The sequence below is a fragment of the Haliotis rufescens genome, unplaced genomic scaffold (genome assembly GCF_023055435.1).
Source record: "Haliotis rufescens isolate VD_foot unplaced genomic scaffold, xgHalRufe1.0.p SCAF_68, whole genome shotgun sequence".
In the NCBI taxonomy this organism is placed as follows: Eukaryota; Metazoa; Mollusca; class Gastropoda; order Lepetellida; family Haliotidae; genus Haliotis; species Haliotis rufescens.
The window spans coordinates 1,047,563-1,069,150 of record NW_025964359.1 but is presented as its reverse complement, the minus strand read 5'-3'; the positions used below and the strand labels follow the sequence as shown (position 1 = coordinate 1,069,150).

Here is a 21,588-nt window from a genome sequence, read left to right as displayed (position 1 = left end):
TGGGTCACCTCTAGCCTCGATCTGAGAGATCTGTTGGACGTTCTCATTTTCTGCTTGATCCTGGTCTTTGGCAGCAGAGACATCAGACACACTCATAAACACACTTCTTGTCGTGGTGGTGAACATATGCGGTAAGGCATCTACTGATCGCCATTTTGATAAATTAGAAACGTCTTCATTAACTTTGACATCTGTGTCACTAACTGTTGAAACATCGTCAACACTCAGGAACATACGACTTCTTCTCGTCATCTTACGAGGCAGTGCATCCCTCGACGGCAAGTTTGGAGCACCAAACGAAACGTCGGATGTCATTCGTTCAAAAGTGGTTTGGTTATTCTTCATCACCTCCATTTGTAGACGCTGATTCTCCCCCGCGAGTCTTTCAATAATGATTCTCTGTTCCTGAAAGTCCAAATCTCGCTCTTCGCCGGGGACGTCGTATTCAGCGAATGTTCCCCATGCGCCCTCTTGGACGTCTGTGCCGTTCGCGATATCAGAGTGAACGGACGAGACTTCATCACTAAAATTGATGCTTCTTCTTGGATGATCTTCAACTGGGGACGATGTTCTTCGTCGATCCGGAGATCCTGATCGTTTTCTTGATGTCGTTTTATCAACTTTCCTGCATTCTGGTCTAATAAAGTATAAAATAATTTTTAGAATTATAATGAAAACCATTTTTACACTGTTAGACACAACTCCGGCCATACTGTTTTAAAGTTCGTATATCAGACTTGGAAATATAGGTGTTGAAAAGCTGATATTTAGATATGTGAGGCAACTGCAGACCAACTTCATGTTTTATATCCGTTAATGAATAAATTTTCTAAAGAGATGGCACGATGAAGTTAACCGTGTCATATGAATTCACTGTCTACCCAAGGTCACTGTGCATCATTAATTAACCAGCTGATCGCCTTAAACCTTTTCGCTTGTCTTCTGATACCCAAAAGTAAAGAATAGAAAAGGACGCGTATATTGTCATCACAACCGTTAGCAGTATTTATTTTAATGGCATGTTTGGTTTATCAAGGATTTCTCTTAACGATCTCGCTTATCCTGTACAGTCAACAAAAACAGAACCGAAATCACCAGCGTCCAATTTGATGGATACGGCTTAATCTCAATCAGCTCTGGTACGGAGATAATCTAATCGGGATTCGCGTGTTACACCTGTAATCAAAACATCTACATGTGTGTAATCAGGTGAAATAAACGTTCGGGAAAGGGTTAAGGGATTAACAAGCATATGGATCTGTTGATTACATGAAACTGTCATGGCGTCTGCTGATTGAGTGTGTTCACAAGGGTGATTGGTGGCAATAGTTGAGTCTACTCTGGACGGTGTCATCTGCTAACCGCTGATTGGTTGAGCGTTGTCGTCTGCCATATATACCCCTACGTCTGACTGAAAAGTCAGTATTCAACTTTTATTTCGACATTTACATCGACTATCGGCCTTCGCTCGAGGAACCCGAGACTTTCAGATACAACTGAGTGTAAGTGGATCAGCTTCTTGGTAAATTAATTAGGATAGATACGTTAAAAAATTGCCCCTGAAGATATGCTTTAAGAATAACACATACTTTTCAGTAACGAATTAATTGAAGTTATATGGAAGTGTGGGGAACTGCCTATAACAGTGTATTAAAATAGAAGTTGGTTGAAGTTAGTAATATATCAATGACGACAATTCTGAATATTTTACCTTGAAAATTGTCTTAGATGTAACAATAATTCTAAATAATAGCGTGTAAATTCATTCAGTAATGAAGACAGGATTAGGTTGTGGATTTCAACTTTTTAATTTGTTTTAGTAGAACATTTTTTAAAAGTCGCTAAGTGTGTTCTGTATTCAGTTGATACCACAGCTAAATTCTGTTTACAGATTACTGTTTACGTATGTATTTTCACGTTTCCTTCACTCTGACACGTCTTGAATAACTCATCATCGTGTAAATCACCAGTTCAATGTCTGCAGAAAAAGGCGCAATTCGACCATATTATGACTTAACTCAAGTTAAATTTCATTTGTAGGTTGCTCCACCGTCAGAAATGAATGGGGACAGTCTGATAACCGGAATCACACCAAAACGGACTTCTGCTATTGTCCAGCCCATGCCACGACGCCTTGTCCCCATGAACCCACGACCTCCCACAGCAGACGACAGCGGTGGCTCAGATTCCACCCTCCCCTCCCCCGAGTCGTCCCCCGAGCAAGGTCACCTGCAAAGGTCACCTACCCGCATTGACCTACCACCCCGACGGAACACGGCCTTCAGTGTTAATGATCTCCTGGGCAGAACCGGGCCAATGAAACCGGAAGTCTACCCCTCCACTCCAGTGTTTCCTGGGCCCGCCTGTATGCCCCGGATGCACCCCTACCCGACATACCCGGCTGCTCACGTGTTTCCAAATAGGATTACCGATGCGAGAAAAAATCAAGGTAAGAATTTATTCGATTGAATTGGACCTACATATATTCATGACACTCGCTCGACAGTCCCAAGTAAGTCAGCGAGTATGGTATTGCCGCAATATCCCAGTAATATCATAGCGTGGGACATCAGAAATGGGCTTCACATATTGTACCTTTGTGAGGAATCGACCCCGGTCCTTCGGCGTGACGAATGAACTTTTTAATCTTGAGGCTACCCCACCACCCTTTGTCCCAAGTAAATAAGGATAATTTCTATGTTTTAAAAATAATTTTAAGGCATTTGTTGAAGCACGATGTAAAAATCCAACGCTTTGTTGGATGAAGGAAAATAATATCTATTTATGAAAAGGTTACATATTGTACACACTAAGTACACATTGCCAATCTTCTAAGAAGATCCAATTCTTACGATGGAAGAGAAAATCCTGGAGATGGTTCTAATGTGGAGTCAATAATTGAATGTATTTGTACATATACCTATTTATGTTTACACAATTTAAATCTTAATGTCAAAATGTTTTCTGTTTTGTAAGGTAAGGTGAAATTGGGTTTAACGTCGCGTTCTAGAATATTGCACTTACATATAGCGACGTGCACGCACATGTGTGTCGCAGTTTAACATGAATACCCCCTTCATGCCGAGCGCCTGACAGGGTAGCAACAAGTACCATCTTTTAACGTCTTTTGGTATTACGCGGCAGGGGATCGAACCCTGGATGTTTTCTTTGTTTTAAAAATAATCACAAGGCATTTTTTGACGCACGATGTAAAAATCCAAAGCTTTGTTGGATGAAGGAAAATAATATATATTCATGAAAAGGTTGCATATTGTACACATTGTCTCTTCTAAGAACATCCAGTATTTCCCCTGAAACAATTCTACTCGTCACTGTGTAGATAGCTGGTGCGTTGTATCTGTTAACAAATGATGGAAAGAGTGTAGTAATATAGCAGTTACCGGCTGTATTTATTTTTAATATTCTCAGTGCTTATGAATCATAGATAATACATGGTAATTTCACTTCCAGACATATCCACGTTGTGTGACAAGGAAGCAGCTTCCCCCCGAGACGACCCACCAAAGAGGATCCCGTCTCCAACACGTCCAAGACGTAGCCTCACGTCCTCCCCGGAGTCTCCCATTTCTGACAGTTCCATCTCGGACCCGAACAGTTCCACGGATCGCGACTCCAGTCCCCACCCATACAAGACCATCACGGACAAGAAGAGCAACCGCACCAATTACACACCCATGCAGGTCCGGCAGCTGGAGAAGATCTTCCTGGAGACTCCGTATCCAGAACATGAGGTCTATGAACAGTTATCCAAGGATCTATCCATCCCGGAACCTAGACTCAAGGTAAGAATCTTACCCAGGCCTTCTCATTGGGAGCATCCATATGTTTATACAGAATAGTTCTTTTGTATTGGATTGGAATCGTGTCGTAGCTTTTACTTTACAGTTTTGTTACATTTAACCCTTGCATACGAATTTTGTCACACATACTGTATAGATGTTTAAATTTAAAATATATACACGTTAAAAAAACAACTGTATCTACTATGCCTATATCAAACGCTGTTCGTAGTGTAACGAAGTGTGCGAGATCTTGTCACCTACCTTCCAGCATGGACATTGTCTTGTCAGACACTTGTTGTATTTTGTATATGTGTAATACTTTCATATACAATGAGTGAATGTTTATTTCAGACATGGTATCAATTCAACTGTGTATTTCTTCCAGGTCTGGTTCCAGAACAAACGCGCTCGATGCAAGCGCCGGGCAGAGGATAAGATAGCCTACCCTACACCCTACCCCTTCCCCATGATGCCGATGGCTTTCCCGTACGGAATGATGACGGGGGCATTGGGATCCCCGCCTGAATCTACCCCTCAGTCCATACCCAAGTCGATGTTTCCCTACGCCGCGTCCCCCTCCCCGCTGATGATGTACCCCGGGGCCGGGTACCCAAGTCACCTCTACCCATACCTCCACCCTCAGATGTACGTTCAGCAGTGAACGGGGTCAAATGTCATCTTAAAGTGCTTACATCATTGACACTGAACAATAGTCTTGTGAATAGTGATGTTGTCAATATACTAGAGAATTATGTTCACATGAATGTGCCAAGACACCAGAAAATATAGAACTTGTAGTGTCAGCCAATACGGTCTGAACCGCCATTGGAAGAGGGAATCTTACGATGGAAGAAAAAATTCCTGGAGATGATTCTGATGTCGAGTCAATAATTGTATGTATTTGTACATATACCTATTTATGTTTACACAATTAAAATCTCAATGTCAAAATGTTTTCTGTTTTGTAAGGTAAGGTGAAATTGGGTTTGACGTCGCGTCAAAGGTTATTGCACTTATATAGGGACGTGCATTCATGTGTGTGTGTGGCTGCTTGCACTAGTCCGGACTGATGCCGATTTATAGCGCTAGCCCACTGAGATACCATGTCGCAGTTTAACATGAATACCCCACTCAGACACAGTATACTGACTCCGAGCCGACTATTCCTTGTTTTAACCCCTTAGTGCCGAGCGCCAGACAGGGTAACAACAAGTACCATTTCGTGACGTCTTTTGGTATGACGCGGACCTCTCGGGCGGACGCTCTACCATTAGACCACGGAGGCGGTCTTCATATTTGACTCAGACACAGTATAGCCGACCAGTCCTTGTTTATGTCCCTTAATGCCGAGTGACCGACAGGATAGCGATGTGCACGCACATGTTTCGCAGTTTAACATGAATACCCCACTCAGCCCTTAATGACGAGCGCCAGGTAGGGTAACAACAAGTACCATCTTTTAACGTCTTTTGGTATGACGCGGCTGGGGATGGAACCCCGGAGCTTCCGCTGTACGGGTGGACGCTCTACCACTACGAAGTCGATCTGGATGTTCTGGCCGTGTGTACCCTTCAGATCTATTATTAATAAATATGTCTAAATAATTCTAAGGTTATATTTCGACGGAATATGTCGTCATATTTTCGACTTTTCTGGCGGGTTAACTGTAGCGACAGACGGTAAAGCTTTCTGTCCGTTTAAGGGCTAGGAACTGGACAGCCATCAGAAGGAGCGTCACACGACTCTATTTCCAAAGTTTTGATCAGGATGAGAACATGCACTTCCTTAGTAAGTTTTCTAAACGTTTTATGGTTTCCGCGCATCAGTGACCAATATAATATCCGAAGCAAATTTGAAATGTACCAACTTGACTTCCCTTTGCGTGCGTTTGTGACGGGGTGTCACCTTTTCGCGAACACCTAGTATAGCCTGTTATTACTATTTGGTAGTGATTCGTGAACACATGATATATTCGGAATCGTACAATGGACCTTTTGTCGCTTATATGTATTTGTTTGTTTTGTTTGTGTTGTTGTATGAAGCCGCACTCGGCAATATCCTAGCTATATGACGGTATCCTGTAAACTATCGAGTCTGGAACAGACAATGCAGTGATTAACGTCTTGAGCTTCACAATTGAGATACAGTATTAAGCTTTCTGGTCGCCGATGCTGCTGCGAGAAGGGTGGCTGTTTTTTCTGTCAGTTATTTGCTTCAATATACAGTAAAGTACGTTTATAACGAACACGCTTATAACGAACTGACGGGTATAACGAACGGATTTTTTTGTCCCGACTATTTGCTATTGTTAATGTATATATATGCTTATAACGAACTACGGTTATCACAAACTAAAGTTAGTGGTCCCTTTGAGTTCGTTATAACCGTAGTTTACTGTATTTGATCATTTCCTTTCAGGCCAACATTTTCCACAGTTAACGAAAAGGAAACAGATGTAGAATAATATCTGCTGTGAAACAATTTAATTTTGTTAAAGGGAAAATAATGTCAAGAATATTTCAGACGAGTTGCTTTTATCAAACGGGAATCTGGTGTGAACAATTTAAAACACGGTAGCCGAACCACTATGCATACTGACCATGGTTAACTTAAATACATGGAATATAGGAGACATGAAATGTATCATTCGGTACTGAAGAGACCACAGGCCTATAGTACACACACGGTATAAAGTGCAGAGTAGTGGAGTAAGGCTATTTCTTTGAGAGAATGCTTCTTCTGAACATCAATGTATGATAACTGAACATCGTCATGTCTGTAACAGTATATAACTAGCACTTTTTAACAACTTAAGAATGCATATTTGATACACTTAGGTTCAGCAGAATAGTAATCGGGTAGTCTGTCTTAATGGTGCATCTATCTGGTAATAGTACTCATCTTCAATATTATTTAGATTCCATATTTAGTGAAATCGGTTTAAGCGTGGAATACCTAAATATCTTCTCGTTTCAATACATGAATTGTGAACATCGATGTCGGTGGTGCTTTAAGTGTTTAGGTGAGTGAGTTGGGTTTAACGCCGCTTTTAGCAGTATTCCAGTTATATCATGCCGTGTCAGCTTAATGTGGGAGGAAAGCCCGAAGTGATGCAGGTTTCAGACGTTTACCACTTCGGTGAAACCCACGAGCACGGGTATGGTGCTGACAAACCTAGAAACATAATCGGGGCGAGCCGGGATTCGAACCCACAATCATAGGTTTCTGGCGTGCCAAAAGGGACGCAACTCTGCACAGCGCATCGCGGCGCCTAGACGACTGGGCCACCCGTGTCCCCTTAAGAGGTCGCCAGTCTCAGCTGTTCGTCTTTGGGACTCATGTGTGTGAGTAGGGTAAACATATCTATTGCGAGATTGGTGTTCGCAGAATTTCTGTTTTTGATATGATTTCTATTTTCGTATATTAATTGATATAATTTCATTTTTATCTTTGGCTGCTCTGTTTATATACGTTCGAGAAGCTGTACATCTCTTAGAAATAGTTAGTTTGGCCTTCGCTATTGCGTCTCTTGCCTTTAACACCGGAGTCGTGAATTGTTTATGTACGTACACTGCGACGATTGGGAGTTGTTTATCGTGCAATAAAACACGCAGGAAGAATAAAGCATGAGAGGCGCAACCCCGAGTGGTTTATTCTCCCTGCAGTGTTTTATTGTACTGAAAACATCGACCACGAGTCGTTTATTTCTATATATTGTTTTAATTTTCAGTTTACGCGATATACGGGTTTGCCATTGGACGAAAGGTCGGTCACATGACCGCAAAATTGACGTTCATTTAAGAAGCTCGGGGGTTCACACAGTTAAACCAGCGCGTTTAAATCGTTCACACTTCAATGACGTAACATAAGTTTGTAAGAGGTGCATTTCGAGTCGAACGGGAGCACGAGGATGAAATTTATACTTACTGCTGTTGAAAATGACGTTTATGGAGCAGTTATGGAAAACACCCCGACGCGTGAACCCTCTCATGGCACTAGCAAATTGGGAATATCACCGAAGTATGAATGTGTTACTTGTGTTTGGATAATCGCAAACCAATTCGGACGATGCGGAATGGACTGGTGGGGTTTGAACCGAGTGATCTGAGTCGTGTGTGTTTTATTTTCAACGTCAGGGCGTGTTATATTTGGAGTTTGGGATTTGTCGCGTGTGCTGTTACAGGTTACACACAACCAAATGTTTTCCCATAGACTTCTATAGTAACGTTATATCTTTTTAAAAAATAACTAGGCATTCAACAGCCATTACATTTACATATATGCACAGTCTGGCCTTAAAGCTGCAATAAAAACACAAATTTTGGCTAGGTTAGTCAGCTCCTTTTCCGAGTACAGGAAGCTGAACACACCAACCCCAGTTCCGCACCAAATGTCGCCTACTTGAAAATATCTGTGCTCACATAAAGCACAAGTCATCTTGTTAAAAAAGTCAGCACCAAATATTGAAAAATATGGGCAGTTTTAATTGCTGGATGGATGTACATTTAAAAGACATAAAAATCTTACACAATATCATCCAATCACAGCCTGCAGATGTCTCTTGATCTGCACTGAAGGCTCCCTACGAAAACCGCACTGTCACAACCAGTTCTGATTTGGTGTAGTAGAACCTATACTTTGCTTAGCTGGTGTTTCTTGTCACCTGAGGTGGGCCTACTGTATGACCTGATGCCAGCTTCATTACTGTGCCCCGTCACTCCTGATGTGCCGCCGCTTCTCGGCCTAGAATGCACGGAGAAGGTCGGCCAACTCAGTAACCGGAATAGTAGATTTCTAGTCTCCGATGATCAATCGATAAAACAGGTAGGTAAGTTTGGTTTTTGGTTTTTTTTATAAGTTTCTTTCCTTACCATTTTATGTTTTATGGTTTCTCAAAATCTCAGATTTGTTTCCCGATACGATAGTTTTAGTTTGGGATTGACCAGGAGCAGTCGCGTTTGATCTGTGTCAGCGGCCACATCTGAGCAGGGTACGACATTGTTTTCATTGGTGCTAGATTCCTGTCATTTCCGAAAACAAGGCATCAAAATAAATATCGCTCAATAAATCAATTTCGTTCACCTCAGTAATTTTACATAAGTAGTTTTCTTCACTTGCGTTATTAGTATTGAAAGATAGCCATTCCATATCCAAATCACCACAAGGACAATCCATTTTGTTTCATGTCGCAGCTAGACGACATCAATCACCAGAACCAAAGCATTTATTTATTCATAAGTCAGATGAAATGTTACAAGACCAGGCAAAAATACTAAATTAATTATATTGCTGATAAATGCAGGGATTAAATAGAAAATAGAAAACCGAGTTGATCGTAAACAGCGATCGAGAATTCGAGGAAACCCCGGAAAGTAGTTCCGGCAAAAGTTCACACGATCAATTTGACCAAAAAAAATTCACATCGTGTGAACTTTTTTTGTTCGTTCAAATATCCAAATATCAGATCACGTGACTATCCATTCAGCCAATCAGCATGAAGAATTGAGAAAAGTCAGAGAGCTTGACTGCATGATTGTTCACGAATATCCTCGCTACGGCCCTCCTAATGAGCAAACGAAGAAATGCACATCCAAAATATCGCATAGTATCGACTCGATGCGTGTCTAGGCTGACAGTGACCGTCTCCAGCAATCTATGAATTTACTCTAGTGTCTTAGTGCGATTTATCGTGTAGCTATCTTATATTGGTATAACATCGTAAAATAACGCGCCGCTATACAAAGTTTACAAAGACTTTCAAATACCCCAGCGTTGTCCCCCTAATGTTGTACATTGTTGAGGAAAACGATCAGACATGGAAAAACACATTCAGAGCTAGGTAAAAACATAAATCGACAAAACCCTTTCCATGACCAATAGAAATCTCTGCATAAAGCAGAATCGATTGTAAGATCCCGACTACATCATGAACATGTGTTTATGAACCGCTATCAAATATTGATGATACCAGGTGTTCGCGAAAAGGTGAGCGTATCCTGCCCCACCGGCGGCACCCGTCACTAACACACGCAAAGGCAAGTCAATTGTATACCTTAAAAAAACAATTGTACAAGTCAAAATAGGGAATTCCATAGGAACTCATTTTTGTCACTGATGCGTCAAATTTGGAAATATCTCTTTCTCTCTCTCTCTCTCTCTCTCTCTCTCTCTCTCTCTCTCTCTCTCTCTCTCTCTCTCTCTCTCTCTCTGAAATCTTGGTAGAAAGGGCATGCTCGATTGTATCTAAAAAGTTGTGAAATGTAAACAGTAAAGGCTGGAGCTGCTGGAATATTGTTCGACATGACGGGAATGTTGACTATTGGAAAGTTGAAGATTTGGTGCCCATGGGGATGCCTACTTCTTGCTGTAAAGTCTTACCCCAAATTTGACGTAGATGTTATCAATGAGGAAGTCCCGCGTTTCACAAACTGTTTTCTCAGTTAACTTCAGTTGGTTGGTTTGTTGTTTAACGCCGCACTCAGCAATATTCCATCTATATGACGGCGTTCTGTAAATAATCGAGTCTGGACCAGACAATCCAGTGATTAATGTCATGAGCATCGATCCACGCAATTGGGATCGATGACATGCATCAACCAAGTCAGCGAGCCTGACCACCCGATCCCGTTAGTCGCCTTTTACGACAAGCATAGCTAGTCTTCTTTTACGGCAAGCATGGGTTGCTGAAGACCTATTCTACCCCGGAATCTTCACAGGTCAGTTAACTTCAGATGACATTTGCTTTCATTTTTTCACAATTTATCCTGAGCCTCTGAATATGGATACGTAACTGTATCTGAGTTCACCACGTTTTGTGACAAAGGTGAAAAATGAAATGTTTTCACAGAATGGAACACGGCTTATTTCTGAGATTGCAAAAAGTCAAGCAATTCCTTTGAGGTTTTGAGAATCCACATTGTATTAATTCCGCTTGTTTCAAATACTTTCTGTGAACATAAAGAAAGCCCTTCCTTGATTGTATTAAGGATTATGGTTAGTCTTTGATACAGGGTATTTAATGGTACATTTGCTGGACCCAGCAATATACCTCTCTTTGTACTTTGAATCCAGTGCAAAAGAGGAATGGACACGTGTCTTCAGGTTTTAGAGTCAAGTCAAATGTTGACAGTACTGATTTATGGTTTTGGCAGACTTCTTCCCCAGTTGACCTACTGGCCTTATATGTTGCATTATTTAATATGTCATTTATACCAATAACACTTACTTTTTCACACTCCGTCGCAGTGGTGACTCAGCATAACACCACTGCCACAGGCTAATTTGCATATCACGTGACCGGACTTTTCTCTTGTTTGTAAACAAACGCGCATTTTCAGAAATCAGTATAGAACGGACTAATGCAAGTATTTGGGGGCGCTTTACAAATTGTTTTGCATAACTATATAGATATGCTACTACAACAGCGACAGTGAGTTGCATGACAATATATATTTATGCATCAAAGTGACCGTGTCGCTAGCTCTCCGTTGGGCTTCGATGACAGCACGTGGAGCCGTACAACCAATGTAAACATAGGATAACTACGCAAAAACAAGTAGATTTTTACGTATTTGCATACTTTCTCAATGAAAGTTAACCATTCGTTGACATTTGTTTATGAAAATGTGTAGACTTGTCAAACATGAAACGGATGAAAAGCATATGCAATATCTTGAATGGACTGTGAAAGATGTGACGAATCGTCACATGGCGCTGGCCTGTGGCAGAGGTACTATGCTAGCTGGCTGCCGGCCGCATGGAACTCTGGGTAGGAGAGTGTTACTTTTTATGCAAATTGTGTGAGTGGAGGGTGCTACCAGATCGCGAACAGCTGTTATCATCACCAATTCCCCAGTTAGCGATTCAAATAGTTTTTGCCCCTACTATATGCCTTTTGAGCGCAATGGAATTTGTTTCGTCGGATAATTCAGAATGGCTTCCGTTTACGTTTTATATTATCATGTCAATCTTACGCAGAACGCTACTCCCACAATGCCCTTTACTTGTCTGCGTTTCATATATACTTGAGTTTACAATTTATTTCCACGATCAATTCCTCGCCACTGACACATTTGATCATACACAGCCGACTGCATTACCAGTGAAAACGAGAAAAAATGTATCTTAAAGTGATGGAATACACTCCGGTCAAACTGTCAAACAATCCGGTCAAACTGTCAAACAATGATGTTTAACTGTCATACATGATTGTATTTCAACAAGATCGGATGACACTAGCTGGTATCAAGATGAGTGATTTGTGTTCTACCCCAAGGAAACTTTTCAAATTAATTTTTCCAACAATTAATTTGCATTCTACATCATATGCAATCGGATACAAATTTTTCCCAAACAAAATTTCTTTTAACCATTCTCTAATGTATAATGTCTTTTTACGAAATTGTGTATGAGCCTGTTTTAATATGTGCTGTACAGAGCTGTGCAAGTAAGAGAAGATGCTATGTTTTTACCAGTATACTGGTGACTTGTGACCACTCGTGTCTTACCGGGACAAGGCGAACGGCATTTACGGAAAGGGGCGACTGGTGACGAATGCCTCCTGGGAAAATACCAAATGACTACTCTGTTTGTTTATTTGTTTTTAAGCCGCACTCAGTAATATTCCAGCTATACTCAGCAATATTCCAGCTGTATGACGGCGGTCTGTTAATAATCGAGTCTAGACAAGACAATCCAGTATCATCATCACTTACGCAATTGGGATACGATGACATACATCAACCAAGTCAGTGAGCCTGACCACCCGATCCCGTTAGCAGCCTCTTAGACAAGCATAGTCGCCTTTTGCGACAAGCATGAGTTGCTGAAGACCTATTCTACCCCGGATCTTCATAGGTAAGGATCTTCACGGATCAGCTGAATACTGATTTGCTTAGTACATGCATCATCTAATCCAGGGATTGTTATTCTAAACAACGTCCAACGCCCCGCACAATAACCATAGGTTGTTGTTCTAAACCGGAATACCCTCGGGATTAAACGTCGTTTAACAATATAGTCCAGTTAAATATCACTGCTTATACGATTTCCGAAAGTAGAAGTCGTGAAAGAAAGCTTGTGGACGTTTACCATGTTGGTGCAACCCACCAGTACGAGTATGGGGCTGACAAGCTAAGAATCAGATTTAGGGAGCTCCCGGGTTCGAATCTACAACCAGCGCTGCTTGGCACGGCCAAGGGAGACAACTCTTCACAGATCATGCACCAGTGTCCCTACCAGTTTTGTGCAAATTGTGCATTTTGTGACAAAAGCATGAAACTTGACACAGTTGCAGGTAATGGCATCCAAATATTTTAAGATATGGGGCAACCCCAAAATGTCAGTTATGGCCGCCATGGAGGAGATAAACATACTGTGTTTTCAATGAAGAGCTAGATTACCTGTAGATTTAACCGCGCTAAATTTAACATTTGAAACCGCAAGCGCAGTTACCCAACACTACATCTGTAAAGTAAATAACTATATTTTAGTTAACTATTTGTTTTGACTTAGGTGGCATTAAGTGTGAAAGATGCATTTCTTTCTTCTTATGCATACCTTTAAGACCTACATCATTAAAGCCATTTGACTATACCAATAGTATTTACTAATATGGTAAATAATATAAAAACAAACAATTGCATTTATTTAAATATGCTTGTACATGGATAATGGTTTGGTTGTCTAGGAACAATTAAATGTGATCAAATTCGCAAAGTTGTGTACTTGTTAAATCTGGCACAACACAGTCACACCTTGCTCTACACTCCCTGTCAGACTTACACCTACACCTCAGAAGCTTTTGGCTTAACTTATAAGCTTGTGGTAGTGTAGACAACTAAGGATTATAGCCATGTGCTACTGATATTACCCATCCTCTCTCAGTTGGTGTGCGCTTGACCTTATGATATTACGCATGCGCACGGACAGCGTCAAAAACGAGAGAACACGAGAACGCGAGATCGCGAGAAATGAAATCTCGCATTCTCGCGTTCTCGCGATTTTGTGTTTTTGTGGCCTTATTTGACAAGTCGAGATTGCGAGTTTGCGAGATTTTGCATCATGTCCAAATGTCGCATTCTCGCGTTGTCGACTTTTGAGAAAAAGTGCTACGTACCAAAAACACGAGAATGCGAGATCGCGAGAACGCGAGATTTTGGCCAAATCTCGCGTTCTCGCATTCTCGTGTTTTGGGCATATTTAGCTCGTTTCCAAAGGTCGAGATCGCGAGAATGCGAGATCGCGAGAATGTCCCTTACAGTATTCCATAGTTACGGCCTCCAGACTTCGTCTCCAACAGTGCCCAGATTGAAATGAAGGTCGTTTGAGCTGGTACAAAACAGCTGACGTAGGAGGGATGGAATCACTTCCTCCACCCTTCTTAGTGAATAATTATTTGCGTGCCTCATAGCCTCTTGTGCGGATCCTGGCCACGGTTATACATTAAGACCACTCAACGCGGAATGACTGGCATCATGTTTTTTCACATCGTGTTCTGTTGGTTGAGGCGATTGTGATCACATTTAATTGTCCCTAGCCAACCAAACCATTAGCCATTTACAGCATATTTCAATAAACATAAATTTTGTTCTTTAAATATTCCGTTGCAGTCATTGTATTCACCATATGAGTATACAATATTGGTATACTTAATTGGCCTTAATGAAGTATGTTTTAATCATAACTCTCAGAAGAAAGGAATGCAGATTTCTTTTCATTTTTTTCACATTTTGACTACATAAATCATGATAAGAAAAACAGTCTAGAATGATAATTTTACTTACTTTACAGATGTAGTGTTGGGTGAATACATTCCAAAATGTTCATCTTTCATAATATATACTGAACAACAAAGGTTCCTGTGACATTGAATAAGATTTAATGCAAAGTTATGTTTTTTACGAATCTGAAACAATTTCGGTTTGCATCAGATACAAGACTCCTGTAAGTGTTCAAATGGTTTTATTTGCCATACTGACTTCAGAAAATGCGTGATTTATACAAAAAACCAACACATGAACATGCCAAAATGTCAATTTGCAAATCAATAGCGTGTGTCCACCTCTGGTTGCGATACAAGCAACACATCTTCGTCTCATGGAATGGACAAGGCGTCGCACAAAGTCCTGTGGGATATCTGTCCATATCTGCTGGAGCATGTTTCGAAGTTCCTGGAGTGTCTGTGGAATACGTGGTTGACGTCGAAGGCGCCGATCCATCTCATTCCACATGTGCTCGATTGGTGAGAGATCAGGGGAGCGAGCCGGCCAGGGGATGACATTCACGATGTTTTGTTGAAGAGAATCCTGAACAAGTCGAGCAATATGAAGCCGGGCGTTGTCATGTTGAAAGGTAATGCCTGGGCCATGACGACGCAAAAACGGTAGAACAACAGGGCCGATAATCTCGTCGCGGTAGCGCTGTCCATTGAGATTTCCCTCTACCACTATCAAACGGGTCCTCTGTCTTGCTGTAATCCCACCCCATACCATAACGCTGCCGACCCCGAACCGATCTTCTTCCATGAAACAATGATTGACGTAACGTTCACCTCAACGTCGGTACACACGAATCCGTCCATCGCTGTGGCTGAGGTGAAAACGAGATTCGTTAGTGAATAGAACTTGTCCCAACTGCTTGGCCGTCCGGCGTGGACGCTGTCTGCACCACTGTAGACGTGCTTGATGGTGGTTTCCTGTCAAAATGGGACGTCTTCTGGCGACAATCCCTGCACATCTGAAGCGACGACGTACGGTTTGTGAAGATATTCGTCGAAGACCAGGGATGCTTCTTGCAGTCACTGTTGCTGGCTGGAATCGATTCCGTAGGTGTGTTGTTCGAATCCAGTTGTCTTGTCGATTATTGGTTACGCGTGGCCTGCCACTCCGAGGATGGTCTCTCGTCTGTTGCCAACGTTGCCATAAACACCATATGGTGTTTCTGTGGACGTTAAATTATCTTGCAACATCACGTTGACTCGATCCTGCTTCAAGCGTACCAATAGCTCGCAGACGCTCATTTTCGGACAGGCGTGGCATTTCGTAATGTTGAATAATTGCGTAATTTTGTTTTTCTGAGTGGTTGTTGTCAGCACGATGCTAAACAATGCATATGGAATCCCGTTAACGCATATATATGTCACAAAAGGGATGGTAGGGTGCTTGTATGTATGAGAACACAATTACCATAAGGTAAACCATGAGATGTTTAACACAATCATACCCCTATAATGGTATGGCGCGTTGTCCGTTGTCCGTCCGTTAACTTTCGATTTCTTATCAATCCGATCTCGCTGAAAGGTTGTACCTGCGAAACTTTCTTTCGGAGGATTTGTTCATAGCATTCAAATTATTGTTTTGTAATGTTAAGAAAAATCAAATCAAAGAATAAGAATGTTTGAGAATCTTCTCAGAAACACACAAAAAGAAAGTTCACATTTTGGAATGGAAATTTGTTCACGACAGAATTATCAAAATAAACATTATATACACTCTCCAAGAAAGAAAGGTAGATTTTTAGTAAATTTATTGTACCTAATAAAGTCGATACATTTAATTTAATATCACAGATACAAATATGAAATTTTGAAGCTCGATAGTCACATCGATTGTCGTTGTACAAAGGCATTGAAAACGGTTCATTGTCATGTCACATAAGGCCACAAGGTGGCGCTGAACTCAGTATCTCGTGTGACCGCCCCGGGCAGCAATCACGGCTCTGCATCTCCTTGGCACTGACTGGATAAGTGTACGAATTCTGTCCTGCGGAATTCTGCACCATTCTGCTTGTAACGCGTTGGCCAGTTGTGGGAGTGTCTGCGGCGTTTTCTGACGTTGACGTACACGTCGATCGAGTTCATCCCAGAAGTGTTCGATTGGGTTAAGATCAGGAGAACTCGACGGCCAGGGCAATAGTTGATGTTGGCATTATGAAGGTAGTCTACCGTGACACGAGCTGTGGAGCCTTGTCCTGTTGAAAAAGCTCCCTCTGGCGGTCAATGATTGGAAGAAGGTGAAGTTGAAGAAGTTGATTCATGTAGCGATTTGCTGTCAAATTTCCCTGAACCACAACCAAGTCAGATCTCGAGGTGTAGTATATGGCCCCTCACACCATGACACTCCCGCCACCGAAATTGTCGAATTCACGTACACAGCATGTGGGGCAAAACGCTCATTTCGACGACAATTTACACGTTGTCTTCCATCTCGGCGGTGAAGAAGAAATCGTGATTCATCGCTAAACCACACTCGTCTCCAGTTTCTCAAATTCCAAGGCTGTAAGGTATGGCACCAACGCAAGCGTCGCTGTCGGTGAATCTGTTGCAAAACAGAGACGATAACTGGTCTTCTGGGCCTCGCGAATATGGTTCCTGACAGTCTGGTCCGATATCCTTCTCAAACTAGGGATGCGTCCTGCTGTCTCCGTAGCTGTGGCATTGCGATGACGTAGGTGGAACAGTCGAATGTAGCGATCATGTGCAGGGGTGGTAACTCTTGGTCGGCCGGTGTTCGGACGGTCTGTAGTGGAATTGAACTGTGCATGTGTATCGGTTCCAAATGCGTCAAATGGTGCTGTGGTGGACGTTGAAGTGGCGTGCAACAGAAGACTGCGATTCCCCTCTTTAGATACGTCCTATGGGAATGTTCTGATCGGCAGCTCTGAGTCTCGGCATTTTCGAACTTGAAAAATGTTGACAATTGAATGACAAATCATTGGCTTATGCTTGCTTTTTTTTATAGCCACTACCACGAGTTACGAATGCCATAACTTGCACGTGCATTTTACTGTTTTCCTCCATGTCATTTTTGAACAAGTGTGAAAACAATGCCGTTTAAGACAAATGCTGCGTTTTGACGCACCGTTTGTCGAATATCAGGCCACCCACATTTTCCAATAACATATATCCGATTTATATACCCTTTTTTTTGTGTAATCGGGTTCAATAAACCTGACTACAGCATGTGTGTTTCTTTTTTTGGAAGAGTGTAAGGTAACAGCTTCTAAATGCCACTTAAAGGTAGTTTCAACTCGAATGCAACATTATAATCACGTGACAACTAATAACAAACGTCTCAAATTGCGTCTACTGAATAGGATGACCAAACAATTTTTAATTGCGAAAGTGTCTTTTGGGCAAAGTATAGTTTTCGTTATATTCTCATTTCTAAAAATGCCAATGCATTTATATGATCCCTTGGACCCCGCGAGGGTCGAGTCATGTTCATCACAGGACTAATTGTACACAGATCTGCCAGCAGCGGCAGCAAGCAATAACGACAGCAATCATTGCAGTGGCGTGGTGGCGGGCTCACCATTAGCACTACGCCATGCAATAGTGAATTGCTTGCTACAAGGGGCGGTCGGGTAGCCTAGTGGTTAAAGCGTTCGCTCGTCACGCCGAAGACACGGGTTCGATTCCCGACATGGGTACAATGTGTGAAGCCCATTTCTGGTGTCCCCCGCCGTGATATTGCTGGAATATTGCTAAAAGCGGCGTAAAACCATACTCACTCACTCACTCACTTGCTACAAAACTAGAACGTTGTATATCATGGCGATTTGGAAGGCGGTAGAGTTTTCCGCATTCCGTCACAAAAATACACAATAATACAATCCTTGAGTGTGGAACAGAGAAGGTATCTGACAGAAGTCATCAAGTTATAGCCGTGGGCTAGTGGTAGAGCGGAAGGTCCGGGGTTCGATTGACTCCCAGCCGCGTCGTGCCAAAAGAAGTTTAAAGATGGTACTTGTTGTTACCCTGTCTGGTGCTCGGCATTAAGGAGCTAAAACAAGGACAGGTCGGCTCGGAGTCAGTATACTGTGTCTGAGTGGGGTATTCATGTTAAACTGAACACGCACGCACGCACGCACGCACGCACGCACGCACGCACGCACACGTGCATGCACGTCACTATACATATAAGTGCAATAATCCTGGACGCGACGTTCAACCTAATTTCACCTCACCTCATCTCTCGTTGCCGCGCTTAAAATAATAACCAAGAAAGATATAAAAATTAAACAAAGCGCGACATCGCGGCAATGCGGCAATGTCCCCTCTACGATTCCATATTAATTCGCTATGCAGAGTTGCGTCCCTTGGGCACGCCAGAACCCACCTATGATTGAAGGTTCAAATCATGGTTCGTCTCGATCATGTTTCTAGGTTTGTCAGCATTATACCCGTGCTCGTCATTTTATCAAAGTGGTAAACGTCTGAGACCTGCATCACTTCGGGCGTTAAGGTCAACTGTGTCCCTCACCCAATATCCGACACCATATGGGCGTGTCATCACCCACCCACTTAAGCCAGAGCTACATCAGTTGCGAGAGAAGGCAGAGAAAGAAGAAGGCAGCCAACAAGTAAGAAATTACCAACACATCCAGTGAAGAACGTACATGAAAAGCGGATTTATTTATACTCATTTACAATAGGGTAAAACGTACATTGGACATGCATGAGAGGCCAATCTCATTAAAATCAGATCTAAGTTCTAGCTTTGTTTACCGGTAGCGAGAACTAAGATCTGATTTTAATGAGATTGCAGGAGAGGCCATCACGAGCGAGATCCTACACGTGGAACAGAAGCCATTAGGGAACGATTGTGTTTGTTTGTTGTTTAACGCCGCACTCAGCAATAGTCCAGCTATATGACGACGGTCTGTCAAAAAGTAGAGTCTGGACCAGACAATCCAGTGTTTGGCATCATGAGCTTCGACTACATCAATTTTTTAAGACACAGTAGGATGATCTCCTAAATGGACTAAATGCAGACATTTCTTTTCATCCTTAATGTTTGTTTACTATACACTGATAATCAAGGTCATATTTTAACATAAGATATACCCTGTTAAGTGCAGGTAGTGTGTTCTATACTTCATACCTGTGTCGGATATGTCTGCAATTTGTACGTGTGAAAGTTTCGTAAAAAAATATTTTGGTAATTCTTGACGTTTGTTTGTTTGATTGTTTGTTTGTTGTTTAACGCCGCACTCGGCAATATTCCCGCTATATAACGACGGTCTGTAAATAATCGAGTCTGGACTAGCCAATCAAGTGATTGATATCAGGAGCATCGATCCACACAATTGGGATACGATGACATGCATCAAAAAAGTCAGCGAGCCTGACTACCTGATCCCGCTATTCGCCTCTTACAACAAGCATAGTCGCCTTTTACGGCAAGCATGGGTTGCTGAAGACCTGTTCTCTTTCCGGACATTAGAGGATGAATATACACTTGACTGAATGATAAAATTTAACGAAGAACCTACACACGGAACAGAATATTAGGAAGAAGAGGCTGTACGAAACAGGAGATGACATCGATTGAGAGGAAGAGCCCTACAGAAGAAGAAAAAATCACGAGTGTGTGTGTGTGCGTATATGCATGTGCGTGCGTGCGTGTCTCCTGGTGTTGCGTGTGCATTATCAGGTACGGTATAACATGTAGTTGGGAGAACATGTGAATCGCACATAAAATATACCATTGTACATAGAATTTGCTACAACATTTATTTACTTGTTTGTTGTTTAACGCCGCACTCTGCAATATTCAAGCTACATGACAGTGGTCCAGTGATTGACATCATGAGCATCGATCTACGTATGGGATATGTTGACATGCATGAACCAAGTCAGCGAGCCTGACCACCCGATCCCGTTAGTAGCCCTTTACGACAAGCATAGTGGCCTTTTACGGCAAGCATGGGTTGCCGAAGACCTATTCTACTCCGGGTGTTCCTACAAGAGGCCCGGCTCATGCACAAGGAATCGGGAATTAACCGAAGCTGATGTGAGCAAATTTACAGGAAATAACCATTCACGTGTTAACATGTTACTGATTATTATCATGATTGTTATATTACTGTTGCCCATCAATGTGTGACGGATGCTCTTAAGGGGTCAGGGGGGCACGGGTGGCCCAGTCGTCTAAGGCGCCGCGATTCGCTGTGCAGAGTTGCGTCCCTTGGGCACGCCAGAAACCTATGATTGTGGGTTCGAATCCCGATTCGCCCCGATTATGTTTCTAGGTTTGTCAGCACCATACCCGTGCTCGTGGGTTTCACCGAAGTGGTAAACGTCTGAGACCTGCATCACTTCGGGCTTTCCTCCCACATTAAGCTGACACGCCGCGATATAACTGGAATACTGTTAAAAGCGGCGTTAAACCCAACTCACTCACTCACTTAGGGGGTCAGTGGCGTGCATGAAAGTATTCACCGCGGGAAGCGCTACTGACCATGTCATGAATTGATTAATTAAGAGACACTGTGTGCAAGCGGACTTACCCGTATTTACAAACCACTTCATTGTTTATTGATAGAAAGTGATTAGCAAACACACTATCCGTATCGCTAGAGACAATCGCTTATGTGAGAGCGTACACTCCTTCAATAATTCATACCCACATCACGCAAGGAAGATCGGGTGTCTTCACCTTGCATGCATAGTGTTACAACAGTTGATAGTCTTCGCGTAAGTCTTGAATTTAAACACAATGAGAATAAAATATTAAAATATTTATTTTTTTTAAAATAACTATTTCATTATATATATGCGCCTCATTCCGTTGAATTAATAACGAATGCTGCATGGACATAAGCTTTATTTTAAACTGGGGGGGGGGGGGGGGGGGATATCATATTTTGCTCTTGTTATAAATATTAATCTTATTGTTATTTTCTCATTGTAATTAAACATGGCTAAAGCTAATTCGACTAGAAAGTCCATCCGGATAGCGCTATTTTAAAACTGTTTTGTACACTAAAGTTACCTGCGTAT

The 21,588-nt window shown here is 42.1% G+C and overlaps 1 protein-coding gene across 1 annotated transcript; it reads left to right on the top strand.

Moving 5' to 3' along the window:
- Positions 1-2,058: 2,058 nt before the first annotated feature.
- On the top strand, positions 2,059-4,567 carry LOC124146096 (intestine-specific homeobox-like). Its single transcript, XM_046516180.2, has 3 exons — positions 2,059-2,449; positions 3,472-3,803; positions 4,189-4,567. The coding sequence occupies exons 1-3, from the start codon at positions 2,059-2,061 to the stop codon at positions 4,462-4,464; spliced, it is 999 nt and encodes a 332-aa protein (XP_046372136.2). The 3' UTR covers positions 4,465-4,567.
- The last annotated feature ends 17,021 nt before the right edge of the window (positions 4,568-21,588 follow it).